The 24,756-nt window shown below is 40.7% G+C and overlaps 2 protein-coding genes across 4 annotated transcripts in view; one reads left to right on the top strand and one right to left on the bottom strand.

The window, feature by feature from the left end:
* The window catches only part of brd1a (bromodomain containing 1a), a 39,265-nt gene extending 27,480 nt beyond the window's left edge, over window positions 1–11,785 (bottom strand). Inside the window, exons 1-2 of one of the 2 annotated variants that reach the window (XM_078553340.1) lie at window positions 11,022–11,785; window positions 4,987–6,371 (exon numbers count right to left, since the gene is read on the bottom strand). In XM_078553340.1, coding sequence (XP_078409466.1) covers window positions 4,987–6,371; window positions 11,022–11,048 — 1,412 coding nt within the window. In that variant the 5' untranslated portion in view covers window positions 11,049–11,785. Of the gene's footprint in view, window positions 1–4,986; window positions 6,372–10,619 lie in introns of both variants that reach the window. The other variant, XM_078553341.1, reaches the window with a different exon arrangement.
* LOC144687353 (cysteine-rich with EGF-like domain protein 2-A) overlaps window positions 10,253–24,756 on the top strand; it is a 62,654-nt gene continuing 48,150 nt past the window's right edge. Inside the window, exon 1 of one of the 2 annotated variants that reach the window (XM_078553344.1) lies at window positions 10,253–10,520. The gene's annotated coding sequence lies outside the window, so the exon portion shown is untranslated. The remainder of the gene's footprint in view (window positions 10,521–24,756) is intronic. The other variant, XM_078553342.1, reaches the window with a different exon arrangement.

Below are 24,756 nucleotides of genomic sequence, written 5' to 3'. Positions count from 1 at the left end.
TCACCGCGCGTCATTTTATGCATCGGCGTGCGGGCCCTGCCCCCGCCCAGGAAAATCCTACCCCAGGTCTCTGCTGAGCTAGCTGACCCTGGTCAAGGCACAAATACTGATACTGCAATTGGCCTTAACCCCTAGCTAAAAAGGGGAAAAAATTTGCTAAAACTCCTATTCCAGATCATTATTACTTCAGAAATTCTCAGGTGTAGATCAGTTTAATACAGTTTGACAATGACCATCTGAACCAAATAGATTGTCAATTCACCCTCCTCTTTTGCTGAATTATTGGAGGGAGACTGTCACTTGTGAAACTGTGCTGCAGTGAGAGTATGTAAATGTGTTCAAGAGAAGGAATAAAAATAGGCATCAAATACTTCTTTAAAAAAGTGCAATGAACTGAACAAATATTTTGAATGCTCAAAACTTGAGATGTAAACAGAAAATGCTAAAAGTTAACGTTTGCAGGGTGATCTTTTGTCAGAACTGTTTTCAGGTCAATGCCCTTTTGTTCTGAAACATCAACCTGAAACATTAACTCAATTTCTCTCTCTACAAATCCTGCTTGACCTGAGAATTTCCAGCATTTTCTGTTTTTATCAAAGTACACTGAAATTCAGGAGAACTTTCTCCCTTGCCAAATTTTTAAAAAATTCATAAGAGTGGAGCTGACCACCTGATGAAAGCATGGATGTGGTCTTACAAGTAGTGTACTTAGTGTTTTCCCTCTATTTCATATGCAATTGAAGAATTGATCTTTGAAATATTATTGTAATTTTCTTTTTCTATTGACGTATATGAGGATTGGGGGGGGGAATGTTTCAATATTTTTTATCCAGCTAATTTTGTTGACCATTACACTAGCCAAACTATCCGATCTCTAATATTTAGTCTGCCCAGATAAATACATACAATAAATAGGCTGTTTAGTCCCCAATTTTGTCATAATTAAGCTATGTGCTCAGATGGCACTCAGGTAAGCTTTTCTTTAATGACAGTAATAAAAGACAGTCTCAAAATAAAAATAAACTAAACCCAATATAACAGCAATCATGAACCAGATATTCATATTAGAAAAACAAAAAATTGAAGGTTATTTATAGTTGAGTGTTGTCTCCCTGACAAGCTGTTAAACTGAGACCCCATCTGTCCACTTGATAGGCGTAAAAGATGCCTCAACACTGACAAAGAGCAGGGGAGTTCTTCATCACAGTGCCCTTGCTGGTATATATTACTTGAGGGATAGATAAACAGATTATCTGATCATGATATCATTGCTGTCTATGGGACTTTTCTATACAAAAGTTGGCTATGATTCTTACATTACAACAGTGACAGCAATTCTAAAGCATTTAACTAGCTGTAAAGTACTTTGGGATGCCCTGAAGTTGTGAATGGAGCTATAAAAATGCAAGCCTTTTTTTTCTTCAAAATTATAAATACCAGATAAAAGGGAAAAAAATAGAAAGTCCGGTTAGTCATAAATTAAAGGATTAAGATAGCATGAAAAATCTGCACATTCAAGGCCTGGAATTTCCTGGATCGCTTCTGCTGAAAAAAATGGCAAAATTTATGTTTTTACCAATCGTAGCTGCATGAACTTATGCCCAAATTTCTGGAGAATTGCACCACAAGAGCTGAGGCAATCCACAACGTTCTAAACAAGTGAAGAGGGCACTCATTAGAGCTCATACCTCCATCACGCTGTGTTAACCCAAAGTTATCACAATTAGACAGCTCTTCCTTGAGGCTCTTCCCTGACTGGTTGATGCTCTGTAACCGCAAAGCTGATAAAATAAATCTTTTTATTAAAAGCATCCATCTCACTGAGGAGACTTCAGGCCAATCCACATCCAACAACCTGCTCTGAAAACTGTACTCACATTTTGACAGCCATGACAAATTCTACAACAACTGAGACAATCCACAACATTCTAAAAAAAAAGTCAATTCGCCTTTTCTCCCCATGTTAATGGATCCTTTAAAAAAAATTCCCGGATCCGGATCTTCAAAAATTAATCAGTTGTTCCTTGGGTCACACCCTGTGTTCCAAGCTTTGTTGAAATCTGTCCATTTAACTTTTTGATACATTGTTCACAAACAGACTAAGTGGGGTGAAACATTACCTCCATCTACCTTCACTGGCGAAGGTAACCAGCAGAAATCAGGTTAAACAATCAAGGAATGAGGGCGGTGTGGAAGATATGGCATTTTCCTTCTTTAAGCTTAATATCTTATTAATATAATGAAAATTAAGTTTGAAGTCATCAAACCATACCTTATGCACACTAAGCACAGCATGTTTATAAAACTGCAGCTGTGGAAGCTTTTCTCAAATGTAACAGAGGCACATTCAAAAAAATATATAGAAACTATAGCATAGATTCCAGGAGAAATACATAGGGACTGGATTTATTTGTTAGTGAGCCAAGTGACATTTCAGTAACTCGGAATGGCACAAGTGATCAAGGGCATTCAGGTGTATTGTCTTGATTTCAGTTTTAATTATTCGATTGCATAATAAACAGGAAGAAAGCACAAGGAATTAGATTCAAGATCTCTGGCATGATACCATTGGGTGGCATTCTATACTTGCATGAACAAAACATTGTGATGTGGATTATGTATTTCTCAAAGTATCAGTGCTTCCCAGTTCCCAAAATTCTAAGGCAAATTCTAAGCACAAAAGTGCTGTGACATATAGCACTTTTAAATGTAGATAAACATCCCAAGGAGCTTCACAGGTGTATGAAAAAAATAAAAAGGATGTCAAATCAAAGATGATATTGGGAAAGGTGACCAAAGCCTAGACAAAGAGGTGAATTTTAAAAGAGGATATGAAATTAGGGAAGAGATTGAAGGAGCGGATTCTAAAATGTAGACTCAAAGCAGCAAGAGACCCTAAAGGGCGACAATTTTTTGTATACGCCCTTATGTTCATGTTCTTCATTGATTAGCTACACCTTTATAATATTGATTTCTTGAAAATTGTCTGTAATATTATGAGTCAAAAACTTACCTATTTTCACTGTACTCTCCATCTTGTCAAAACAGACAGCTATCCTCAACTCACCAACTAAGTCGCAGCACAGCAACTTTGTTTTTTTTTGCTGTGCAGCAATCAGGGAGAATATTTCACAGACATTGCATGAGGTATAGGTGGAGTAATCCATGTGTTTCTAACAAGTTTTCACCAACATTTTTGCATCTGTCACCCTATATCTTCTGATCTGCAGTGGGTTCTGGTCCACCAAAGCTTTAATTATAAAATTCTTATTGTATTCACTCTCTCCAAGGCATCACGCTCCCTGTCTTTGTAACCTCCTTCAGTCATACAAACTTCCTTCAACTTCGCATTCCTCCCAACTCTGGCCTCTTGTGCATTTCCCATTTTCACTCCTGCAGCTCTCATTACAGAAAGACAAGGAATACAGAAAAGAATAGTGACGAGAACATCTTAGAGAGAAAGGAGGGAAGTAACAACATTAGGTGAGAGTAATAGAAAGAATAAATTAGAATGGAGAGAGTCTTGAGTGCAGCGGTGAGAGAGAGGGGCATTTAACATGCCAGAGACCAAAGCAGCTCTCTCAGGAAACTTCCAAACTTTACTCAGCCTTGTATAATGACAGCCTCCAACATATAAAAGCTGCCGTGCAGTGACATATTCCCTTAACGCCCCTCCAGAAAGCACAAAGCTTTCCAGCAGCAGAACCTTGTAGGTCTAAGCCCGTTTCCGAAACAGAATGGATCTGAACTGTTTGACCCTCCCTGGAGAAATATTACTGTCAACTTCGTGTATTATGAATGACTTCAGAACAGAGTAGAGGGAAAGAAGACAGTGTTTTAGATTTCATGATCAGGAATAAAGTCAACTAAACGTGTTAATCATTTCTTCTATAATAAGTACTCCACTTAAGACATTCCTTCTCTTTCATGCATTAACAATTTCTGTATTGCTCAAGTTATTTTTGTTTACATATGGGCAGTGGATCTTAGGCCTTTCGCCTGATATTTTTCTATTCAGTTTCAGACAAAGACTCACAATAAATACAAGATCTCCCATTCATTACACCAGTAATTTGGGGCATAGAGCTCTGTGCAGATTATGTTCATTGGGCTGATATTGCCACTATGTCACCAAGATCTTGTAATGGTTTTTCAGTTAGTGAAGGGAAACAAGGGGCTCTCAGAAATGGGCTTAGACCGACAAGGTTCTGCTTCTGGAAAGCTTTGTGCTTTCTGAAGGGGTGTCAAGGGAATATGTCACTGCAGATTGTGTATATAGGAGGTTATCAGTATACTAGGCTGAGCAAAGTTTGGAAGTTTCCTGAGAGAGCTGCTTTGCTCTCTGTACTGTTAAATGCTACTTTCTCTCACTGCTGCACTCAAGACTCTCTCCATTCTACTTTATTCTTTATATGAAAATGAGAAGCAGCCTTGGCTAGCAGCATACAGAAACAAGAATGAAATCACTGTAGTTCAGGTGCCTTTGAGTTACCCACACTCTTCATATAATCAAGTGTTAGTTGGGGTGAGTTCAGGACAGTGAATGGGTGTGGTGCCAACTGCAGGTGGAGGGTGTGTAAAATTCAAGACTGTTGACTTTGTGTGATGGGGGCAGGCAAGATTTAAATGGGACATAGAGCAATTTAAAATCAGAAAACATTATTGAATTGGCCATAAAGTTTATATATTGTATGACTGGTTGTATATCACAGATTCTCTTTTAATAGAGTGTGATTGGTTCAGAAATTATATTAGAGTTCGTCAATTGGCTGAGCAAACAAGGATTGAAAGTGATTTCAGATTTCCCAATTTGTTTGGCTTAAGAGGCTCTACAACACAAAACAAACACAAGGACATAGAAGAATAATTTTTAGATAAATAGCACATTGTCTTTTTACTTTTCATTAGATTTATTTAATAGGCTGCAGATTTCATCACAAAACCTCAAAATGAAAAACAGGTATTGAAGTTTGTGAAAACACTCACCTGTCAGGCTGAATGCATGGGACTGATACTACAGGCACAGCAGTACATTTTTCAACTAAGAGTTTCCTGGCCTTCTTTGTCTTCTGCCTTGCTTTACATTTTGTTTTAGTTGTCTTGTTAGGTGAATCTCTTCTACATATGCCATTTTTCACTTCAGGTGGCTCGTAAATGTGAAGCGGCCTTCTCACGCACCCAGGAGGAGTGTGCACAGCACAGAAAGCAGTCTTTTTCACATTGAATGTTGTTGTTCCATTGGATGCAGTCTCTTTAACAGGCTCCATTTTCATGTACAGACCTGCTTGTTGAGCACAAGTTACATGGAATGCTGTATAGCAATTTGCCTTTTGGCACTGGATGCAAGCACCAAGCCCTTTCTGTTTGCAGAGGTAGCATGTCAATTTCCACCTGGCTGCTGGAATGTTCTTGACACCATCAATAGGCTCTATGAATACAGTGTTAGCAAATCCAACTTCAGGAACCCACAGTGCACAAACAACATGACCCCACTGACCATCATCTGTCTTCTTGAAAGCACCACCCTTATTTGGGCACAAGATACAATCAACAGGTCGAGAAGGGGATTGCAAACAACGACGGCACAACCATTGTCCTTCGGGTATATAAGGAACCCCATAGCATTCCTGATGTACTGCTAAGTTACACATGTCGCAAAACAATATTACATTACTGTTTTGACATTCTCCATCCATGCAAATACAACAAACAGCATCTTCATCAATTAATGACTGCGGATCACCTTGATTAGAATTTTCAAAGTAAGATTCCTTCTCTAGTTTATCCATAAGGAACTCAAACACATTCTGTGAAACTGCACTCAAACCATCACTTTTGCGCCTTTCATTAATCATTTCCAGCCATGCATAATCTTCTTCATCCATATCGTACTCAACTTCATTATTGAGCTCCTCTGGGGATTTCTCGATGAGTCTGTAATAAGATGAAGGCCGACGAGGAGCTGATGGTGGTTCATAATCTACGATTCTGAATCTGGGTTCTGGCAATGCATTCACCTGTGTTGGAGCTCCATGTGTACTCTGAATAGTGGCATCCTTCTTTTTCACTTTATTAGATTTGTACCTTTTAGTCTTTACGAAAACAAGAGGACGTTCACTATTTTCCTTGTTGCTGTTACATTCAACAATTTCTTGGGCAGTTAAGTCATCTTCTGAAATGATCTCCAAAGGATCATAAATACTGATCCTGTGTAGCCGGCCATCAATTTCCATTTCAACCATTCGTTGTGCTTGAGCATATGTTAGCATTTCACGGCTTGGTGAATGTTTCAGGCTGCAAGGTGAAGCTGGACGCCTTGCTGTCCCTCGGTGGCACCTTCCTTTCCTTCTCATCATTGATAAGGAAGTTCGCTGAAAAATCATTGATCAAGAAGTCAAGAACAGCTAATGACATATTAAAAGTTACAAAACATTACAAAGGCTACCCAGAAGTTAGAATGGATCAAGTAATAAACAAGCCAAATAAGATGCAGTGGGTCAGCTCCACTTGAGAATTCCTGTGGTCCCACTATTAAATACATCCCGGGTAGTTCTTTCTTTCATGACTATTTTTGATCTACAAGGGCATCAAGGATTATTGGGAGGGGGGGGGGGGTGCAAAAAAAGTAGTTAACACCATAATCAGATCAGCCATGATCCATTGAATGGCAGAATAGGCTCGATGGGCTGAATGACCTCCTCTTGTTCCTAATTCTTATATGATGAATCCAGCTACGCCTTTCCATAATGGTCCCCACTTCAATTATTTCTCATTACGAAAACAACCCAAAACTAATCCCACTGCTTTATGCTCTGCCCATGCCCCTTTCAAATATATAGCCAACTATCCCATAAAATATGTAATAACTGTGTCAACTACTCCTATGGTAAAGCATTTCAAGCTCCAACAATCTTAAGTTAATTTTTTCCACCCTCACCCTTTATTCTTTTGGTAACGATTCTGAATTGATGACCTACCCCTTGTTCCCAACCAAAGATTTTTCCCAAAACTTTTCATAATCTTAAAGATTTCTCATTACCAGTAAGCCTCCTTCTAGCCTTCCTGCTATGAATATCTTCTGGTGTTACGGTAGCTTCCAATCCCTGGTATCATCCTGGTTCAGTCTATGATGTACACTTGCTATGGCTTTAATGTCCTTTTTACAAAAAGGTGCCAAAAACTTTATGGGTACTCTAACTGGCCTGACCAATGGTTTGTGTAAAGTTTTAATTGTATTAACTCTTGTATTCTGTCACTAATTATAAAAGCTAAAATGCTTTTTAAAAAATGCCATTAGCTATCTGTAAATTCTGAAGTTCTAACATTTACCAATAATAGTTGAAATTATATTCAGTAAGTCTCAAAGTAAATGGTGCTCTTTTGTTTCTTGCACTATAATATATAAACTTTATAATTCAATACCTGTAGAATTCTATACTAAGTGAAAATATTATTGTGATAAAGATAATCAATGTGAATGTCTATGTTCCTTTCCGAAATCCACCTAAGATGTTCAGAGTCTGGATGAAGTTGGCTCAATTTCTGTATCGATCATTATAAGTGGTAAACTTTCAGTGTAACTTTTCAAATTACATGGTTCCTTGCCAGTTGTGCTCATTTCCTTTCCTCAAAAGAGTTGACTGGTGCTAGAATATGTAGCCACAGGGACTAGCCTGCATTAACTTCTTAAGTAGCTGGTCTTCATTTACAAGCTGACAGTGGGCATCAGCAGATTCATCAACTGAGCAAGTCATCACCATTAAGCTCAATTCTGTCCTCAACTATAGAATATACATGTACTTCCCAGCAGGGATCACTGGATGATGAATAACGTGGGAGTCCTCATCAATTTCTTTATTTATAAAAACATAGGTATAGGCATATAATAGTGCCCAATTATTGCCCAAACTGAGATTAACTAACTGATTACAGAGCAAAAATTAAAATTGGAATCTCTGACCAGTAGAACTCACTTTACCAACTGAAACATCAGAGGAACTCCTGGGTACTTTTTCTAAGTGAACCTCAGTAATGAAAAAACTGAAGTGTTCGGTTCCCGTTATAAACTTTGCGCCCTTGTCACCAAATCAAGCCCCTCCCTGTCTCAGTCTGAATGAAGACCGAAACCCTCATCAACATTATAATCCAATACCCGCTCCATCACGAGAACTGCCTACTTCCATCTCTAACATTGCATGCATTCACCCCACTTTAGCCCATTTGCGGCCAAAACCATCATTGTGCTTGTCACTGGGCTAATGATAGGATGCGGATAGTAGAGTTCTGGATCAGCTGAATTTTGTGGAGGGGTGTCAGCCAGTAACGCAATAGAATATCAGGACTAGAGAGAGGGCAAAAGGATTGATGAGGATTTTAATTAATGCTGAAACCACGTGGATGATATTGGTTTTTTGGCACAGTATGCCATATTACTGCATTTGACAAAAAATATTAAGCTCTGAAAACTATTCAGTACAGTTACACAACGTAGACATAAAATGCTTTAAGATGGACATTACTAGAAAGGAAACAGGTAGTCTTATCTTGTCTCATTACCTAGACGCTTTTTAATTTCTATTACCAACCTTATCTTAGCTTCAAAGGAAATGTGCTTACTAAAATAAAACAGCAGGTTTAATGTTAGATGAGAGGAGAGGGGAGAAGAAGCGGAATCTTAACGCTCATGCTCGAGTTACGGTTTGGACTCCGCTGTTTCCAAAAGCTTTCGCTTAATTATCTGGCACTAAAGAAGGGTTCTAGCAGTTTAACTTTGTGCAGGTCTACATGAAAGATAATTTATTTTAGTTAGAACACTTGGATACCAGCTTTAAAGACACCTAAAAATGACTGCTGCAGGATATTGCCTGCAGTAGCTTGAGCACTGTTCTACTGATTTGAATCTTCAGATGTTTAAGTACTTATTTTTTTTGGAATACAATCCAACCAATGTATTTGGCAGGAAGCCTTTTACAGTTAACTGTAATTCCCTCTAAGGTCACCTGCTGGAATTATCTAATGTTCAAGGTTTCTTTTATGGATAAACTGAAGCTTTCTCTTACCCTGGGGATTTTTCAAATTGAGCCTGGACTTGGAAAAACACAACAAAATTACACTGACAGAATGAGAATCTTTGGTGGCAATGAGAACTTAAAAAAATTAATCATGTTACGGCACAATTGAGCTGAATATATCTAAATTTCTTCCCCACAGCCCATAAGCAAGGCCACATTAATGGATGCGTCCATTATTAGAGAAGAAAAATGAGTTTAACTTTACAAACACTGTTCCTGTAAGTATAATGGAAAAGAACCAAGAGGCCATTTAAAATTAACAAAATAACTTAAAATTATCATAGCATCACAATACCCTGTTTTGCATGTATGTTCCAACCATTACTCAACATAAAGAACTTGAGTCAAGGACAAGGCTTATGATTAGTCAGGAGTTCTGAGATAAACTAGAAGGTGGGGATGAACAATTTTGAGATTATGTAGTCTTAAATTCTAGAACATAAAGCCAAATAAAGGAATGTGACACCATTGTCATTAAGATTTCAGAAATCAACATTTGACATAATTAATTTGATCTATGTATCAGTACAAGGAATAAAACATGCCTCAATGACAGAAACAGCTCAGAATATATTTTAAAAGCTGTTTCCTTTCAACACCAAGTGTACATGGGTGATATCAGACTGTCTCCCTTCCAATTGCGCTAAGTTTAACCCTCAACTTGCTGATATAATCTACTGCACTGATGAAAGCATATTTAAAAATCGCGAAATACGTTTCCAAAATAAATAGAACACGATACATATGCCAATACTGTGAAGGATTTCACATTAGAAAAGTCATTCACTACGGCAAATTATATACCCTCCACAAACTGACAGCAATTTGTTTTTAAAGCCCAAGTCACAGTGGCAGTTAACGTGTGGAGATTCTTGGAAAGGGCGGGGTGTTCTCACCGCAGGATTATAATGGGGGCGGTAGAAGCACAGTCCAATTACAGACAAGTAAAAGTTGGTAGAGAGAAAAGGCCGTTGAGATTGATGGGCCAGTTAAGGAAACAAGCTCCAGCGCATATTTCAATGCGGCAGAAAGTTTTGTCAGCAACACAGATGAAGCAGGAAGTGGGTGGAGTGCAGCCACGAAGGGAGTTTTAAATTGGGAAGAGAGGGGCCCAGAGCTGTTACGCATGGGGGGGGGGGGGGGGGGAGTTGTTATAAACCCGGAAGTGGCTCCCGGCCCGGGTGGGGGTGACGTCAGCGCGTCACCTGTTTGAATGGAGCGGCGGCAGCGCGCGGCCCTCAGCCGCGAGAGAGAGAGGGAGAGGGAACGAGCCGCGGGGCTCGGCCATACCAACACCATCGCCTCACGGCTCCTCCCACTAAAACTACGCGCCATCCATCCCGCCCGCTTTCAGCGGCCCGGCCTCAACTCCCCGACAAACTCAATCTTAGCAAAAGAGAGAAGGAAAAAAAATAAAATGGCGTCCAACAAAACAAGAAGCAGGAAAAGGTAACAGCGGCTACTCCACTCCCCCTCCCTCTATCCGTCAGCTTAACAGTCACCTCCACCATTCCTCTCGTTCGGCGGTGTGCAAAAGGGCAGACTTACCCCCGCCTATTGCTTCTTAGTTCCTCTCCCGGGTGTGTATGTGTGTGTCACCGGACTGAACTGACGCGCCCTCTCTGTGCAGGCCCCAGCTCCGCTCGGCTCTCTCGAGGCCGTTCATCAAACGGACCGAGCGCGCTCCCGAGACGCTGCTCCCGGGCGAATGAAAACACGGCAGCCTCGGCCCCGCGCGCCAGGACCCTCGAGCCCGCCCGCGCGCCGCTTCCTCTTGCTGCTGCTGCTCGCGTTCCACGGCCAACTGTCACGGAACGTGCGAACATTCGACAGCACCAACCTCCCCTTCTCCCTCCCTGGCCTGAATAATTTTCTCTCGCGCTCGTTTGCTGCTCTGTTAGAAGAGGCTCTTTTTGCGCTTCTTCAACAACAATGCACCGTTTCGCTTACACAAGACGTCGGAGGCGTCAACGTCATGCGCCGGCCGGCTGCCGTTGGCTGAGCGGGCTGCCAGGTGGAATGATCGCTCGGCTCTCTCCACCAATTGGCGAACCAGGAAGGGGTTGTGGGGTTCAGGGAGGGAGCGATCTCCTTTCCCTCCACCTCCCCGAACCACCCCTCCGCCCCCCCCCTGTGCGCGCGACAGGAGCGCGCGGATAAACCCTGGGTTTTGGGGGAAACCCCGTTGCCTGGTTTCAGGGAGCTCGAGCGGCGGCGGCTGCTTCGGTTTTCAGAGGAGGAGAGGGCGGTGCAAGGGTGTTTATAACATAGTGGGGAAAAGGGTTCCCGCTTTTAAATGACTTTATTTTTAAATGGTCTGTATGGGTGTGTACCGAGTGCGGTGCCGATGTCCTGGAGGTCGAGGTCTGGTTGTAGCGGAAGTGTGTAATTTGCGTGACTCCCTTTCGGGACCTTTAAACATTAAACACACACACACACACGTACAGTGTGTGTATATATATATATATATATATGGCGGCTTTGTATGCAGCCATGAAGCCCTGTCTCTCTAGTTTCCAATAACTGGGCGCTGCTGCGCCCACCCACAGCAGTGCTGGGAGCAGCCTGGCGCAGAGCGGTGCAAATGGGGCGTCTCAGCTCAGTATGTGGGTCAGGAATCCGGGGAGAGGGATTAACCTGATCCTCTTGTGGCTGCCAGGGACAAGCTAAAGGGGAAAGCTGCTGACTGGAGGAACAAAAAGATCGACGACCAGGGGGGAAAAAAAAGAATCTCATTCCTGATATTGGTTAGCTTCCACCGACACTCGATGTCTTTATTTGTTTTTGGAGAACTGGCTAAGGTGGATTGGGTAGATAGACTAAAAAGGTATGGCGCTAATTGAATAGTGGGAAACATTACAGAAACGAATGAAAAATGTTCAACACAAATGCATTCCATTGGAAAAAAAAACTCAACAAGATCGATCCGTCTTGGCTTACTCAGGAATTTAAGGATAGTGTTAGATTAAATGGAGAGGTTTATAAAGTTGCAAAGAGCAGTGGTAATTTTGAGGACTGGGAGTGTTTTAGAAACCAGCAAAGGACCACCAAAAAGTTGATTAAAATAGAATAACAGAGCCAACGAACCAGAATTTTTTTTAAGAAGTAAGATCTTTAAAAGTATATGAAAAGTAAGTGTATATGAAAAGTGAGAGGAGCTAAACTTTGGTCCCTCAAGCAGGAGAAATTAGGGGGAATGAGGAGATGATAGAGGCACTGAACAACTTTTTTGACTTCACAGTAGAAGACACGTGTTACATTCTAGAAATAGAGGGTAATCTAGGGGCTAAAAAGAGTGAGGAAATTAAGGTAATTAACATAAGCAGAAAGAAAGAGGAGAAACTTGGGGAGTAAAAATCAAATAATCTTGGACCTGATGTCCTACGCTTTGGATAGCTGCAGAGATAGAGGATGGGCTAGCTACGATTTCCAAAATTATTTTGATTCAGGAATGGTCCCATTAGATTGGAAGTTGGCAAATGTAACACCAATTTTCAAGAAAGGAGGGGGAGATAAAACAGGGAACTACAGGTCAGTTAGTCTAACAACAGTCATTGGAAAAATGCTGGAATCTATGATTAAGGAAATCTTAACAATGCACTTGGAAAAGTAGCTTGGTTATACAGAACTTGAATATTGCTGAAAAGGGAGACATGTTTCCAAAGCTTTTTGTCTTGCACTCATCAGGACAAACACAATAATGCCAAATTTCAAACAATCACAACAATTTATACGACAAAAAAAACGGGATGCTGATTGGATGGCAAGTTGACTTTGATTGGCCAAGGTATTGCCATGGAGAAAGTAACTGGTAACTATAGTCTCCCCAAGCTCCTAGGTAATTCAAATAAGGTGCAAGGCTTGAACATATTTTCGTTTGCAAAAAGCAGGTCTGTGCATATGAATGAGCTACATTACGATCTTGACTAATTATCTTAAATTGGTTGTTAGTGTAGCTATCAGCATATTTCAGGATTATTCAGCAAATAATGCCCAATCATAGAATCACACCTAACAGTAAGTGGTTTTGCAAACATAGGCTGGTTGAGTACGGTCTGCACTCTGCTTATTATGAAACCTAAGGAGCATGTTTGGCTGATCGAATCATTGGGGTGTACCCAAAGTCCAGGACTACGTGCTGAGGGACGCACTAAAGCTTGGGGCAGCTGCCGCAAAGGCGCAATGGGGAAGGGTCGCTGTCTAAGACCTTTCTACCACAGCGCACCGAGAGACTGGGAACTGTTTAGAGCCCCTCGGGCTGTACAGATCAAAATGAAAGGCTGTAAAGGACTGTAATATTGTTTGTACTGATGCACCTGGTGATACATTTTGTAAAAGTTTAACCTGGATTGTACCCTTGTAATGTTGTTTTTGAAATGGTTTTGAATGTGATTGAAGATTTTTATGAATAAAGTATATTTTTACAAAAAAAAAAAAGAATCATTGGGGTGTACAGCCTGTATTCCTGGCATCGCACCGACACTGAAATTCATTTGCAAGGTAGCTCAATTGTGTGGTAGGCAGAATCATGTTAGTGGAAAATACCGGTCTTGTAGTCACTCCATATAGTAGCAGCACAAAACAGCTTGCTTAACCTGTTGTTAAAATTTTTGAAATACTTTGCCTTTCCAGCAAACTTTAAGGTAGACCTGACACATTTCAGGTCCGAAGGTGGCAGCCTTTGACCCATTTATGAATTTGTGCAATATACGGCGAACAATTTTTTCTCTTTTTGTTCATGGAATGTGGGTATCTTTGGCTATCCTGATCATCGCCAGCCATTGTCCCACAGGATAGGTTTGATGTACTGTATTTCTGCATCAAGCTTACAAAGTGAGCATGTTCCTCCTGAGACCGTCTGGATAGTCATGTCTGTGCCTGGTCCTTGAAAAAAGCTATCCAATTAGTCCCTTTTCCCCATCAAGTATATATCTGTGCTTTGAAAGTTATTGAATCTGCTTCCACCACCTTTTCAGGCAGTGCATTCCAGATCATAACTTGTGTTTTTTTTTTAAAGTTATCCTTATGTTACCTCTGATTCTCCTGCCAATTACATTAAATTAGGTTTCTGACATTGGAAACAAAGTAAGGCAAAAGTATCAAAACTCATGATTTTTAATGCTTCTATTAAATTTTCAGCTTCTTTCCATGTAATCTAAGTCCTGCATCCCTGCTACCATTCGAGTAAATTTCCTCTGTACTCAATCTAAAGCTTCCTAACATGGTGCCCAGAATTGAACACAATATTCCAGTTATTGCCTAACCATTCAATTTTATTAAGGTATAGCATAACTTCGTGGCTTTTGGGCTGAAATTTTTATGAAGCCAAGGATCTCTGTTGTGAACAGTCTTCTCAACTTTCCTGCCACCTTTTAAAGATTTATGTACCATCCCATCCAGAAGACAGGAAGGAAAATATAGATATATCTACGTCAACCTGGCTACTCTATAAAATTATTTTGTTATTTTTAAATCAAAGGCTTTTGCTTGACTAGCCATGACTCATACCAGAGGAATTTCTAAGCTTCAGAAAACAGCAGGGACCTTGTTATCTTTAAAGAGGTGCTAATGCCCCGTGACTGCAGAAAATCAAATTCCAAAGAAACGCACCAGCACCCTTATACATTTCTAAGGCAGAGCTTTGACCATCCGAGATGGTATGCCAGCAAAGGTCAAAAGGGACCCTGATGAATTGTTTGCGACGTAAATCTCAAAATGCTGCAACGCTAACACCAAACACAAAGTCTTCTTTTCAATCATTGAATATCTTCTCTGTTGTACATTCAACTTACTGGAAAAATACCCTATCAGTTTTTCAATTCAATTTTCTCCATCTTATAACAGTACGGCCCCAATGCCTATATTACTTGCGCCAACAGCCAACTTAAATTATTTGGAGTAATTGCGTACTGCCAAGACTGGTGTCATAGTTAATGCAGTTTTAAAACTGTCAAATGCCTTCTGACACTCCTGTGTCCATTGAAACCTCTTGTTTGTTTTTAATAGTTCAGTGGAGCAACCACATTGCTAACATTTGGTACAAATTTCCGATAAAACCCACTCATGCCCTGAAATCTCAAAATTTTTTGTTTTGTTGTAGACACACGGAAATCCACAATAGCCTTGACTTTCACATCTCTCGGAGCTACCTTACCATGTCCGTTTGGTATGAAAAATGCACCTGTAACATTTCAAGGCCTGACAAACAAAGTAACTGCAAGTCTACTTTGATACATAAGATACATAACTTGCGCTTTTGCAGATTCACTTTTAGCCAAGTTCACCACCAAATTAGCTTCTTGTATCTGAATAAATAATTCTTCCAGGTGTTGTAAATGCTGCTCCATGTCTGACTGAAAACTATCAAATTGTCAATATAAACAGCACAATTGCTCAGACTTGCAGTTACTTTGTTTGCCAGTCCTTGAAATGTTACAGGTGCATTTTTCATACCAAATGGCATGACTTTAAACTGATACAGTCCATCTGGCATCATCAAAGCTGATATCTCCTTTCCCTCGCTGATAACAGTACTTGTCAATATTCTTTTAGCGAGTCAATCTTTCTGATAAATTTTGATTGTCTCGCTTTATTAATACAACCTTCCAACTGTGGTATAGGATATGAATCCGCTTTTGTCACCGCATTCACCTTTCGACAGTCCACACACAGTCTTTGTGTTCCAATTGGTTTCGGTACCAGCACAATAGGCAAACTCCAGTTACTGCAACTAGACTCAATGATATCATTTTGAAGCATGAATTCAATTTCTTTCTGTACTTGTGATAACTTTGCCGGATTTAATCTATAATGATGTCGCCTTAGTGAAGATGAAACTTCTACAGACACATCATGTATAGCTAAATTTGTCCCCTCCAACTTATTTCCACAAATATCTTTTTCTGACTGCAATAGCTTCTCCAAATCACTTTGACACTTGTCTGGAAGGTAACTCAATATCACGTTTAAATTTCCAAGTACTCCCTCATTATTCCATTTGTTTAGAGGAAAATCAATTTCAGAATCCTGCATTTCTACTTCTTTCTCATTATCCACCACCACTAATACCTGTTTTTGAGGTCCTCTTACCTGTCAAAGTACTTTTTAAGCATATTTACATGACACACCCTCTGGTCCTTTCTTCTATCTGGAGTATTTATTAAATAATTCACTTCACTAATCTTCTTTTCAATCCTGTAAGGCCCACTAAACCTTGCCTTTAATGAATTACCCAGTACTGGTAACAGAACTAATACTTTCTCCCCAGCAACAAAACTACAAGCTGTAGCTTTCCTGTCAGCTTTCATTTTCATCACATGCTGTAATGTCTTTAAATGTTCCCGAGATAACTCACACACTCTGTCCAATCTCTCTGAAGTTTGATACATAATCCAGAAGAGTAGTTTCTGAATTTTGACACATCAATTTCTCAAGAATCAATTTCAGTGGCCCTCTCACCTCATGACCATAAACTAGCTCAAAACGACTGAAACCAGTCGATGCATTAGAGCATCCCTAATAGCAAATAACAAGAATGGAATTCCCCCTACCCCAACCCTGTGGATATTCCTGACTATATGCCTTTTTCATAGTTTTTAGAGTTTAATGCCATCCTTCCAAAGTCCCTTGTGACTCAGGATGATAAGCTGTTGACTTCAACTGTTTTATTCCCAAACTGTTCATTGCTTTTTTGAGAGGGAGAAAGAAAACAATGTCATGATGATGCAATGTTGTACTCTTGCACCACTAAAATTGATTAAAGGCTAGAGTCGCTGATGTGCAAAGTTATTGATTAAGATTGACAGGCAAAGTCAACACACTAGTAAAGCTGGCTAAATTCTTCTTGATATGTTTGTAAGCATCTTTGCAACATGCCTTTAAGAAGATCATAACATGGAAAATACACAAAAAAGTTGTTTGGCTTGCCACAATGCTGAAATGTCGTACCTGCAAGTCAGAAGGCTTACACTATTAATCAACATTTATTGGATCTCACACTTGTGTTGTTCATTCTGGTTGTCTGTTCAGAGTAGCATTGGTGGAGGTGAAAAGTCACGGAGATTTTCCACCTTTCATCTCTGCTGTCCTGCGCTTCTGTTGCCTGTGTCATAACAAGATTTTAGTTTGCCAGACCCAAACATATAAAGCTGCTGCAGTAGCATGATATCAAAAGTATGTTTATGAGCAAAGTTACATTCAAAAGGTTGTCTTTTTTATTTTTAAAGCACAACTGCAGACATTACATTTCCTGCCACTTTCTGAGTAAAATACTTAGTGGTCTTTGGTATTTTCTACTGATTGAGAAGAACTGATGGGACAGTCATCCTTTTGCGTCAGGAAATTCATTAGGTGCACAAGAGGCTTCTATGTGTGTACATGTATAGTGATAATCCTTTTGGAGATGATTTTATTAGACTTTTTAATGATTTGTTGGGGAAGGATTGGATAATGAGCTTAAGAGAAGTTTGTTTACCACTTGGCACTTTGACCAGCAATAATCTGAGATAGACATATTTTTAATTAGTAAGGGAATCAAGGGTTATGGGGAAAAGGCAGGAAAGTGGAATTGAGGATTATCAGACCAGCCATGATCTCATTGATGGCAGAGCAGAGTATTGGAACTCCTGTATTGGTGCCTATAAGACTCATTCATCTCTAGATGCCTTCTTCCACCATGTAAGTCCTTGCTTCTGGAAAAACGGATCTCCCTGCAAGTTTCAGCCTGCTAACCTCTGAAGGAATATGCCATTGAACCTTCGATTCCGGACTCTGGATTCACGTGAAACCATAACTCTAATTATAATAGTGTGGTCTTGCCCTGTATCCCCTTTCTTTCCCTTATCCCTCTTTTTGTATGAGTGCAATAAAGGGCGGATGTTGCGAAAACCCCTTCCCATGTTTTGTGTGTGTGTAAAATAAACTAACCCTCTTATTTTGCTTATCTCAAGTTTGCTGTGGGGTTATTAATAGAAGATTGGATCACTCCAAACTGAAGGGTTGGGGATGCCATTCCACCGCTTATAAAGGGGAAATCAGAAATCAAAAACACCTTTCTGTTTATGGACGGGTAGTGAGAGGAGAATTCAGGGCTGTTTCTTAATGTATTCTGCAGAAATGGTGTCAGCTTCTAAACATCATGCAAAATCCTGTTATTTTTCTTCACCACCTCTCTCGGCTTCTTCTGCTGCCTCTCTGTATCAGAGTTTGTCTGACATCAAACCTTGTATGAACTGCAATTTCCTATAGTGAAACATTGGGAAAACCAGTCATGTATCTTTGACCCCTTTCATAAATTCCATTCCCTTGCCATCAATTCCAGCCACAGTTCCAGTTGAGCCAGACAGTTTTCAACTTTAATGTCCTATTCAACTCTGACCCCGTGGCCTGAACATTTAGTTCGGTGGGTGGGCGCAATCGGTGGGCCCGGGAGCAACTGGGAAATGGACCACCGACCACGATTGGCCCCCGACCATGATTTCACACTGGTTGGACAATTAACAGCAAGTCAGTGTGAAGCGCGTGCTGAAACCAGGTGGGGGCAGGAGGAGGGTGGGTGATGATGTCAACATGGGCGCGGATGAGCGCTGAGAGAAAGCTCTTTGAAGGCAGAAATTTGCCCGTCCGCCAACCGTAAGGTTCGATGGGCGATGAACAAAAGCAGACAATTGCACCGTTATTGTGCTGTTAATGGGCCTAATTGCCCTCTTAATTGTCAGCTGTTGCGCTTCAACTTTTGCGTGCGCCCGCAGAGTGAAATATCATGTGAGTGTGCAATGACGTCAGGACATCACCCAAACGCCATCTTGCACGATTTCATGCCTGATCGGGTCGGGCGCATGATCAACATAAAATTCCGCCCCATATTCTGTCTATTACAAACATTGCCTTATTTCACTTTCATAGCATCACCCACATCTGTCCTTAACTCAGCTAGTCTAATAATTTTAACCCTTGCCTATGCCTATGCCTCCAGAATCATTTTTTTGATTCTTTCATGGGATTTGGGGGTCACTGGCAAGGCCAGCATTTGTTGTCCATCCCTAATGACCATTGAAAAGGGGTGGTGTGCTGCCATGAACCGCTGCAGCTCACCTGGTGCAGGTACACCCACTGTGCTGCTGGGAAGGGAGTTCCAGGATTTAGATCCCATGACAGTGAAAGAATGGCAATATAGTACAGGATGGTGTGTGGCTTGGATGAGTACTTGCAGATCGTCATGCTCCTATGTGTGTACTGTTCTTGTCCTACTAGGTGATAGAGTTGCTGGTTTGGAAGGTGCTGTTGAAGGAGCCTTGGTGAGTTGCTGCAGTGCATCTTGTAGATGGTACTCATTGATGCTACTGTGTGTTGGTGGTGGAGGGAGTGAATGTTTAAGTTGGTGTATGGGATACCAATCAACCGAGCTGCTTTGGCCTTGATGGTGTTGAGCATCTTAAGTGTTGTTGGAGCCACAGTCATTCAGGCAAGTGGAGAGTATTCCATTACAATCCTGACTTGTGCCTCGTGGACAGGCTTTGGTGGGTCAGGACGTGAGTTACTCAACTCAGAATTCCCAGTCTCTGACCTGCTTTTATTGCCACTGTATTTATATGACTGGTCCAGTTCAGCTTCTGGTCAATGGTAACCCACAGAATGTTGATGATGGGTAATGCATCGATGGTAATGGCATTGAATGTCATGGGGAGATGGTTAGATTTTTTCCTATTGGAAATGGTCATTGCACTTATATGATGTGAATGTTACTTATCACTTATCAGCCCAAGCCTGAATGTTGCCCAGACCTTGCTGCAAATTGTCATGGGCTGCTTTAGTATCTGAGGCATTCCGAATGATACTGAGCATTATGCAATCATCAACGAACGTCCCCACTTCTGACCTTTTGATTGACGAAGCAGCTGAAGGCGTTTGGGCCCAGGACACTACCCTGAGGATCTTCAGCAATGCCCTGAGGCTGAGATGTTTGACCTCCAACAATCACAACCATCTTTGGAGAGTTTTCCCTGATTCCCATTGTTTTGCCAGGGTTCCTTGATGCCACACTTGGTCAAATGCTGCCTTGATATCAAGGGCAATCACTCTCACCTTTAGCTTTTGAGTTCAGCTCTTCAGTATATGTTTGGACCAAGGCTGTAAAGAGATCAGGATTTGAGTGGCCCTGGCAGAACCTAAACTGAGCATCAGGGAGCATGTTATTGTTGTGTAAGTGCTGTTTGATAGCACTCTTGACAACACCTTCCATCACGTTACTGATGATCCAGAGGTGCCTGATGGAGCAGTAATTGGCTGTATTGGATTTATTCTTTTTGTGGATAGGACCTAACTGGGTAATTTTCCACATTGTCAGGTCAATGCCAGTATTGTAGATATACCAAAACAGCTTGACTCAGAATGTAGCTAGTTCTGGAGCACAAGTCTTCAATACTATTGCCAGAATGTTGTCAGGGACCAAGGTCTTTGCAGTATCCAATGCCTTCAGCCATTGTTTGATATCATGTGGAGTGGATTGAATGGCTGAAGGTTGGCATCTATAATGCTGGGGATCTCAGGAGGAGGGCGAGATGGATCAAGCACTCAGCCCTTCTGGCTGAAGATGATTGCAAATACTTCAGCCTTGTCTTTTGCACTGATGTGCTCGGCTCCCCTATCATTGAGGATCCATCATTTGGCTGGTTTCATGTCTTCCGCTCTTTGGGAACTTTATCTCATGCAAGTCTGTACTGTTGTACCTGCCCTCACTGGCCTGCATTGTCTCCTGGCACCCCCAACAACCTCCTCCTCATTCAGGTACCATTCCCTAAGAGGGCATTGGTGACCGTGGACTTCCACTGGATTGGTCCATGATTTTTTTTAAAAATTCATTTACGGGATGTGGCCGATACTGGCTGGGCCAGCATTTATTGCCCATCCCTAACTGCCCTTGAGAAGGTGGTGGTGAGCCGTCTTCTTGAACTGCTGCAGTCCCTCTGGCATAGGCACACCCACAGTGCTGTTATGGAGGGAGTTCTAGGATTTTGACTCAGCGACAGTGAAGGAATGTACTGCAATGGTTTTCTGATCTCCAACAATATAAATTTAAAATGATTATCATTGTGTTTAAATCCTTTCATGGCTTTACCCCTCCCTATATTTGTAAGATCCTACAATCATGCCCGAAACACTTCATTCCTCGACTCTGGCCTCTTGTGTACTCATCCCATCTTTAATGGCTATGCCTTCAGCTCCTTTGAACTCACACTCAGATATTTCCTTCCTGAATTGTCCCTACTTTCAAACCTTTCTCACCGAGGTTTTAGTTAACCATCCAAATATCATCCATTGCATCAGCATCCATTTTTAATTAAGCCTCTGAAATACTTTGGGGCATTTTGCTGTTCTTGAAGCATTATATAAAGTTGTTATTGTATGTATTGTTATAACAATAATAACTTGAAGTCCCAAGGAATTACTACATGAAACTGAACTGCGCTTTGTGGAATATTTTGAATTTTGTTATAAGATTATCATAATTGGCAGTTGGTAAAATGTTTTATTTTCATTTTTAGGTGGTCCATTGTTTGGAAAGGAAGATTATTCAAATTTTTCCAAATTATGAATTAATTGATTCTATTCTGAAGCCCTCCCTGTGTTGCTGAAAATAACTCTAGATGTTTTGCAATTGGAGGATGTGTTTGGCCATGCAACATTATATGACTGTAGTACTTGAAACTGAAAGCTGCTTGCTCTGCACCTGGCAAGTTGTAAATCCTGTGCCTTGAGTTTGTAATCTGGTTTGCAAGATATGCTTTTTCTCCACATACTCAGTGATGGATCATAAATATGTTTCATCAAAATATCCTGTTTTTCATCTTTCATGAAGGGAACTCATAAATTAAATCCTCTTACATTTTATATAGAGGAAGTCTTGTTATACAGTGGGTAGCGTCCCTGCCTCTGAGCCAGCAGCTCTGGGTTCAAGTCCCAATCCAGGACTTGATGGCTAAGAAAGGTGCGTTCATAATGTGGCCAAACAAGTTGAGTGTCAACCTGCAAATCCTGCCAATACACGCCATTGGCAGGTGGTAAGAGTGGGAAAGATTCCTGGTCAACCATGTGATGGAAAGAAAGTTGGAGCCTCTACCATCACTCTCCATAGCTCCAGACTACAACATGCATGTTGCCATAGCAACTCAGACTCCTTGAGTGAACTATAACACACCACCACCACCACACTTTATATCACGATGCAGAATAGTAGTGGTATGACCATAACTATTAAAATAAACATTCTAAAGAAATGACGAGGTTGTAATAAAAACAGATGCTGGAAATACTGGAAAAAATGCTGAAAAATTGACTCTTATGGAGTCATACGTATTCCAAACGTTAACTCTTGTTTCTCTCTCCACAAATGCTGCCAGACCTGCTGAGATTTTCCAGCATTTTTTGTTTTTATTTCAGATTTCCAGCATCCACACTATTTTGCTTTAATTATAGAAGGTTGTAATGCTTTACATTGGGCAGAATCTTCGGGTCAGTGAGCGGGGGCAGAGTCGGCTATGTGCCCGCCGAACTGTCAAAAGCCTATTAAGACCATTTAAATTCTAATTGAGATACATAACTGAGCTGCCCGTCCAACCTTAAAGTTGGCGGGCAGACGTAGAGTCCAGGCGGCCTTCGCATTTATCATGAAACCCCATCCACGGGCGGGATGAGGTTTCATGAAGGTTTTCAAACATTAATAGAAATTTTTAATAAAATTCATAAACATGTCCCAGCTTATGTGACACTGTCACATGTGAGGGCATGTCTTTAAATTTTTTTTTTCCTCTATTAAAATTTTTAAAAATTAAACTAATCTCCTCAGGGAGATTTCTGCGCTCTTTCACGCACATGCAAAAAAGAGCGCAGGTCCCGACTCAGCCTACTGCCACCCCCGCCTGCATAGGAAGCGCTCGGCGCTTCCGGGTGAGCGTCACGCTAGGCGGGCCTTAATTGGCCTGTCCACGTAAAATGGCGGCGTGCAGCTGATCGCAGGCGGCCATCAGTTGCGCGCCCGCTCCCCTGCCCAACCACCGCACCACCCCCCACCCCTCCCAACGGGGAGAAAATCCTCCCCATTAAGTTTCAGGAAGTTGCTTTATCTAGATTTTAATGCAAATAACTTGGAACTTGTGACGTTTTGGGATTTACTCCTGTTTGAATATTGTTATAGAACAAAATATTCTGCTTTTGATATATACATTAGTGTGTAACCACAATTATTGAAGGAATATGATTTTATATTTCATTTTTTTTATGAAATTGGGGGTGGGGAACTTAATATATGGTTGATGAAGTTCTGAAGATACTGCTTTATTTTACAAGAAACTTAGACTTGTTTTAATGCCTTTAAAGGTAAACATGTGAAATGACTTTTATCTTGTTTGGTACTGTACTAAACTACTTTGATTGTAAAACTGCAAATATCATGGTCAGCCAAAGTAACTGGTAAAATTTCACTAATAGTAAAGGCAGTGATGAAGAAGATCAGAAGGAAGAAAATCAAAGAACTATTGATGACAAACAAAATAATTCATTAATTTACAACCTCAACAAACCCCCCTCTATTTTTTTATTATTGATACACGTGTTATTTCTATTCCACCTATTAGCGCTGGAGGTTCCAAAAGAGAAATAGCTGTACGAAATTATTTTATTATGTCCACTACAAATATTACCAAAGTGATTTCCACGCATTGCAATCATGCATTTAACATCGATAAGAAATAGTCAGATCTTGAATGAGTTGCCTAATGAGGCATCTAAGTCAGTCTCAACCATCTGTAGTTATACACGGTTGTGGCAATGCTGCAAGTTCACCAACTCTATCTATTTCACCAACGTTTTTGTCTTACCCTGCAATCTCTACAACTTCATTGGGCATTTGAACCTACTACTCAAAAAATATCAAGGCCACGAACCTCCGGAGCTTGGTGTCATTTTACTGTGTTCCTATTAGACTGTACAAAGGCAGTGTGTATGCATTGTCACTGCGTGATAAGCAGAGGAAAGAAAAGGGATAATCTTGGTATATGTTTGAGACACCCGTATTAGTACCATGCTTCTGGTCTTAAGCAAGGGAAAGATCTTACCTGAGAAACATCTCGCTCAGATACCTGCTCTGTGTCCTTCTTACCATCTGGTTCAGAACATTTGGCCACAAATAAATCTATTTTTATGTTGTCATCTATGGAACAAACAGCTGAACTTTTCATTTGTCACAACAATAAAACAACTTGCTGCACTTATTGCTAATATCAAAATTATGAAAATATTTTTCTTGATGTTCTGCAGACCTCACCAAAATAATGAACACCCACTGTAACTATACAATCAATTCAGGAAAGCAAACTGCTCTCCTGACTACATTTGTTTCCACATCTTCAACCACTTCATCATGTGCCTGTGCCTAATGTTGATATATCAGATGTTTCATTTTCACCTTCATCCTGTTTGAGGTGCCATTTGAAACTCAACTTAGAGCAGCAGCCTCTGAGAACAGTAAGGTATGGATTTCTCCGCTAAGTGCCAAAAACATAAGCATAATTGCTGAAATGATCGCATTCGGTCTCCAACCATTTTCTGTTCTGAGAATGTTGGGTTTAATAAGTTGCAATCATATTTACAGCTACAATATTCTATACCATAGCCATCTTCTCTAGGATTG

Source organism: Cetorhinus maximus, chromosome 12 (genome assembly GCF_964194155.1).
Source record: "Cetorhinus maximus chromosome 12, sCetMax3.hap1.1, whole genome shotgun sequence".
Classification (NCBI taxonomy): domain Eukaryota; kingdom Metazoa; phylum Chordata; class Chondrichthyes; order Lamniformes; family Cetorhinidae; genus Cetorhinus; species Cetorhinus maximus.
The sequence above is the reverse complement of the archived record's forward strand: the minus strand, read 5'-3'. Positions and strand labels throughout refer to the sequence as shown.